Source organism: Microtus ochrogaster, linkage group LG5, assembly GCF_000317375.1.
Source record: "Microtus ochrogaster isolate Prairie Vole_2 linkage group LG5, MicOch1.0, whole genome shotgun sequence".
NCBI classification, from domain to species: Eukaryota; Metazoa; Chordata; class Mammalia; order Rodentia; family Cricetidae; genus Microtus; species Microtus ochrogaster.
In genome coordinates, this window is record NC_022031.1 from 44,247,093 (window position 1) to 44,252,982 (window position 5,890).

A 5,890-nucleotide genomic window follows, 5' to 3' on the forward strand; every position below is an offset into this window, starting at 1 on the left:
AAAAAAAAAAAACAATGGCAAAACCATGTTTTAAAACCTCCGTTATCAACAACAAGAACGCACATTTGTGGATTAAATTTAACCTGTGAACTGTCAGAGAACATCCTCCCATCTACATAGCTTTACTAATGCACTGCTATCTTTATTATAAATCATTTAAAGGTGTTGTGACATAGTTTATGGGTCATAGTCACTGGCTACTAGCGTAAGTAATCCTGAAGAGGATTCCAGGTCCTGGGAATACAGCCATTGCTACAATGCTTGCCTAGCACGCATGAGAGCCTGGGTCCTATGCTTACTATCCCACCCTCTCAGTCCACTGCCAAATACTCGGTCTAATTCTCAAACCGTCAGCTACCCTCCTGCACCTCTATGATATTCCTATGATTGACTTGGAATATGAGCCAGTTGTGCTGAGGAGACTACTTTCCCTCTGTTTCAAAAGGAGCATCTATCTAGCGGCTTGGAAATGATAACATATGGTGAAGAGCAGGCACACTCTATTAATACAGAATCATAACAATGTGTTGCTACTAATGTGTGTAACTTTGGAGCATAGTGCTATTATCAGTTTAATTTAAATATGGTGACTTGGTTCTCAAGCTAAGATGAAAGTGGAAGGTAGTTTAAAACTCTCCCCAGGAGCTGGGGTGATACTTTAGTAATTGACCTGAGTTCAATTTTTGGAACTCAGGTTCAGTCGCCAGGCATGGCGGTACACACTTGTAATCCCAGAATGGAGAAGATGGAGACAGGGTCTCTGGAGCTCACTGACCAGCCAGTGTAATCACAGTAGTGACCCCAGGTCCCAGTGAGATACTCTCTTAAAACACAAGGTAGATGGTTCCTGAGGAACAACACCCAGGGTGGACCTCTCGTCCTCACATAAATGGCCGCTTTTACACTTGTACATGCATGTATATACACACTTGCACACACACATACGATTTTTAAATATGCCCGTTTCTTTGCGATGCATAAACCTGAAGAGGTCTGCGTCTCTTGCTCCTTGACAGGCAGTTAGTTTGTTAGTTCTTGGCCTCTCCTCTTGTGGAAATTGACCAGCCTACATTGATACGATTATTAAGAATAATTGGACACCAATGAACATAGTAACCATAAGAACAAGAGGGATTTAATACGGGAGAAAGGGACCTTGGTCTTTGTAGTCTTTTTCCAGCTTCATATCCTTGGACAAGATTGCCCGTGTCATTTGTCGGGCTGAGATGATGGCACCACCTTGGTGCTGATCAGATGATGTAATGAGAGTTAGGTGCTCATTACCCCATCACAGTAACTGTTGCTGTCACTCCAACGAGATACACTGTTTTGGAGAAATTGGCAGTTATCTGAGAGAAGGAACATTCTAGCTTGGAGGTATATATGGTCCTTTTCCCCAGACATCTATCCAGACCTTTCCTCTTCTAACACCAGAAACAAGCAGTCAGTTCAAGGTTATTGCCACAAAGCGTTGGGCAGCTACGATATGTAGATGGTTGAACAACTAACTTAATCCAGCTACTCCAAAAAAAACTGTTAAATATGAACAGTCAACCGAATAAAATCCTCAGTCGTAATTTCAATTTTTTTTTCTATTTGAAACTGTTCATTTCCAGAGGGATAACATCTGTCATCAGAAGATCTGCTTGGGTTATGCTCACTATTCTTACTAAAATTCCCTCTCAAAGTCAAATATGTCAGGCTAGGATGGAAGACTCTCTTTGAAGTGTTTTCTAGACCTCAAGCTGGAAAATCTGTGGTGTGATCTGCACACGCGTGGCGAGGAGGGCCTTGGCATCTGTTCCTATTGTTTTCTTTCTGGGCCAAAATTACATGGATGTCCAGCTAGGTTTAGAGTGGTTGTGGCAAGGTGTCCAGACTTGAGGATGCGAAGGTCCCAGTCTCTTTTCTACATGGATCTCACAGCCAGGGAGGGAGGGAAAGGGAGGGAAGTTAGCAGAGTGAGCGTTTTACATGCTCCCTCTCTTTGAACCTTCAGGGTTAATGTGGATGGAAAGACCCAGAAGCTAACTTGTCTTTATTATTCACCCAGTTAATAAGTGGTCAGGGTGATACTGTTCTAACTGAATCCATACCCTGGGGTGTTTGGGTCTCAAACTCTCTTAACTATTGTGAAATGGGTTTGACTCCAATGCCACAGGGATGGCATTATTTGCACAACCCAAACATATATTTTATGATGGAAAAGGAGTTAAGTGAGCAATTCCTCACCCTGTGGTTCCCAAGAAAATATGAAAAGTGTTGCAGTATGCCAGCAATGAAATCTGTGGACCCCTATTTCCTGAGACTAATTGGCAACTTCTTTAAACCATAACAGTAAATCTAAAATGGTTAAGAGGTGTCTCTCGACTGAGTAAGCACAGTGAGAATTTATTTCATTGTTTTGGTATTCTGCGTATCAGGCAGCTCATTACGGGGAGTAGTCTGTGAAGTGGCAGATGCTGGGGTACGGGCTGCACCTGCCCTTCCAAGGACACCTTGTACTCTATGAAATGACAATAAGGGGTTTCAGGGAGCTAGTGACATTTATGGGGACAAACAGTAGTGTTAAACCGACTCCAATACAGAACAGGGCTTGTTCTTTTCCATGAGGTACTATCTACCATTGCTGATCTCAGGCTACTGACAGGACCTATGTGAATTGCAGAGAAAAGTGCATACCATTGGACCTTGTCTAGAATCAAGTGTCAGCACATCCTTGGATCCTAGTCTAAGGATTCAGGCATGGGGAGCTCTGAGTTGAATGTGACAGTGGAGGAAACCTTCCTGAGATATGACAGCCTTTGATTCTCTGGCAGGAACCAATCAGATTCTCAAAAGCAAGCCAATCAAGTGCTCATTATGTTTGCCAATCTCTGCATTTCTCCTCACACAGAACAAAAACATTTCAGCATCCGGGGAAAGGTCACCTCAGCCTGAATCTGCAGATTCTGCCCGGGAGGAGAATGGACCAACTGGGTGAGGTGGGCTGAAAGGGCTCTTGCTGGGGAGGATGTTGCCTTATCTGACCAGATTCCTGCTTTTTTTTTTTTTACCTACAAGGTTGAAAATCTGTCGTTCTTAGACTGGTGGGCTGGCCATTTGGTCCAGGCTTAGCTGTTCTCTGGTGAACTCAAGGCTGCTTTCTGGCAGGCTGAAGCACTGAGATGGAATCTTCCCATTCAGACTCCTAGCCCTCAAACATGCTCAGGGATTTCTGAATGATCGTGGAGAGTCAGGTACATCCTGTTAGGGAGGTGTTTGTGCCCAGAGAGTGACCAAAGGATGCTAAGCAAAGATAAATGTATTTTTTTTTTTTTTTTTTTTTTTTTTTGCTGGTTACAACAGGAAGTTAACAATTTGGCAAAAGTCTGAATGCCACAAGTAAATGGACAGAGTTCCTAACACGCCATGAAAGTCACAGTCTTCTCCCATATACACAGCCTCGAGGGAGAAAGGCAACGATGTACATTTTCTTACGTTTAAGCTTTTAGTTTTCTTGACCGTGATCTCTAAAACAAAGAAAAAAGCACTTATGAGAATCATTTGAATTTCCAATTTTTCTCCCTGTTCCCCCTTCGTCTGTAGTCATCAAGAGTTGAATTAATAACACTGCATGGATGGTAGAGGCAGAGAGAAACACTTCCGGGTTAGCCAGAGAGATAGTTAGCTAGATATCTTGAAGAGATCTTGAAGAGAAGAAAGCTAAATACGTTTAGTGGAGCCCTTTAAGAAACCAAACCAAACCGGACAATTGAAAAAAAAAAAAAACCCACAAAACTCACACAAACAAGACCAACTTCTTGTGTATCTCCATATTTCTGACCACATCACAGAACTCCGGAAAGGAGATCCGGCCATCACCGTCCTGATCATGGACCAAGATGGTTTTGTCCACAAGCTGCTGCAGCTGCCAGTCTTTGAGGTTGTTACCCACCATCATCTTCAGCACCTGGAAGAGCTCCCCGTTGGAGATGTAGCCATCTTTGTCCATGTCATAGATTTGGAAGGCGAACCTTAGCTTCTGCTCTTCGTCGCCCTTGACGCTGAACTGCGAGGTGCCTTCGATGAACTCGTGGAAGTCCACTTCCCCGTTGCCATCCGTGTCGAAGATGTCGACCACTCGACCCACCAGAGGGTTCTGCTGCAGCTCAGGCAGCGACATAAACTCTTCTGTGCTCAGGGACCCCGATTTGTCCAAGTCCATCTTCCTGAAGCTTTTCCACAGCCTTCTAATCTCATCGGGGTCGAAGTTGTTACCCATCTCGGAATGGTGGCTGGCCTCGTTTCCCATGGCGGGGGCAGGAGGGCTGGCAAAGCCAGGAGGAGGGAGGAGACCACAAGGCGGAGAGTGCTGCCGTTGGCCAGTGCAGCTCGCGAGAGAGCATGCGCGGGAACCAGAGGTGGGCAGCAGGGAGGGAAGGTGAAACTTGGTGAGGACAGCAAGGGGGGGAGGATAGAGGCTAGAGGAGCCGGAAGAACGAACTGGGACTACCCAGGAGAGAGATAGCTGCCATTGGGCCGGCCTCCTTTCTAACGCAGGTCTCTCTTAAAATTTCTCTCTCTCCTGGAAATTACTTTCTCTTTCATCTCCCTTTCCTAAGAAACGTGAGCCCTAAGGGAGCTAGGGACACATTTAGATAATTCACTGTGTTATCCCCAGGAAAAACTGCATAGCTTGACAGATAATATATACATATCAGACATATGTTAAACCACTGACTGAGGGTAGCATCAGACTGTTGCTTCCTTTGCAGGCCTGGTGTAAGAGTCCGCTAAAATGATGGTCCAAGCCCTGATATAAAGTGAATTCCCCATAATTCTCCCTGGGGGCAGCCAGACTGACATGGACCTCTGTCAGGAACCAAGGCTCAGAAGATTCCCAAGGAAAAAAATTTCTTACTCAGATTTACAGACACCAAATACTCTCGAGAATTACAGAAACTTCTTAATTCAGAGCACTTTCAAAAAATAAAAAAATAAACAAAACCCACTGTTCCCAAGAACCCTCTGTTGCCCTGTGATTTGTCTCCGTGCCTGTGGGGGGGCTGACTGTCCCACAGAACACGTTGGAGCCTTTGGAGAGTATCCAGGGAAGGTTTGTGTGTGCCGAGAGTGGCAGCTTATATTTCTCATCTTCCTCCTTCCATCTCGCTAGGTTTGTTCTTTCAGCCGGAATTAATCTTGCTTTCCTTTGGAGCAGCGGCTCCAATTCTCTCAACGTTGAAAAAAATACATGTAGTTCAAAAACAATCTAGTTCAAAGGGACTTGGGGGAACTTCAGGCTGCTGAACCAAACTGAGGGAGGCAAACATCCCCTCACTCCCTAAAACCAGTGCATATCATGTCTATGCTCTTTAGTTCAAAGGAAGATTAGCTGGAAGGTCCATGGGAAATTGGTGCGGTGAGCCACTGGGCCATTTTCATTTTCTCTGTAAAAAGATGATCATTGCGGTGGTTTGAATAAGAATGTCCCCACCACAGGCACTGGCATTTGAATATTTGGTCCCTACTTGGTAGCATTGTTTAGGGAGGTCTAGGAGGTGTGGCCTTTCTTCAGGAAGTTTATCCCTGGGGAAGAGTTTCAGGGAAGAGACTTGCACCATCTTTAGTTTGCTCTTCGCTTTCTGTTTGGCTCTGGGCTTTTAGCTTCCAGCTCCAGTTGCTACACCTGCCTCCAGGGTGATGGTGATGGACTCCTATTCCTCTGGAAGCAAAAGCCCTCAAGTAAGCCCTTTCTTCTACCAGTTGCATTTGTCGTGATGTTTATCTCAGGAATAGAAAAGTAAGGAATAGTACTCTAATGTGTATATATTCCACACTTTCTTCATCCATTCTTCCATTGAAGGGCATCTAGGTTGTTTCCAGGTTCTGGCTATTACAAATAATA

At 44.7% G+C, this 5,890-nt stretch overlaps 2 protein-coding genes across 2 annotated transcripts in view; both read right to left on the minus strand.

The window, feature by feature from the left end:
- The window catches only part of Grin3a (glutamate ionotropic receptor NMDA type subunit 3A), a 185,111-nt gene that overhangs the window by 15,586 nt on the left and 163,635 nt on the right, over positions 1 to 5,890 (minus strand). The gene's annotated exons all lie outside the window — the stretch shown is intronic.
- Ppp3r2 (protein phosphatase 3 regulatory subunit B, beta) lies at positions 3,335 to 4,474 on the minus strand. Its single transcript, XM_005362178.3, has 2 exons — positions 3,786 to 4,474; positions 3,335 to 3,512 (listed from the first exon to the last, which is right to left on the minus strand). Exons 1-2 carry the CDS (start codon positions 4,292 to 4,294, stop codon positions 3,491 to 3,493), a joined length of 531 nt encoding a protein of 176 aa, XP_005362235.1. The 5' UTR covers positions 4,295 to 4,474; the 3' UTR covers positions 3,335 to 3,490.

Coding starts and splice junctions, on each gene's coding strand:
- Ppp3r2 (XM_005362178.3), bottom strand. CDS start 4,294: ATGGGAAACGAGGCCAGCCACCATTCCGAGATGGGTAACAACTTCGAC. Junction 3,513..3,785: donor AAGAAGTTGGTCTTGTTTGT/GTGAGTTTTGTG, acceptor TCTTTGTTTTAG/AGATCACGGTCAAGAAAACT.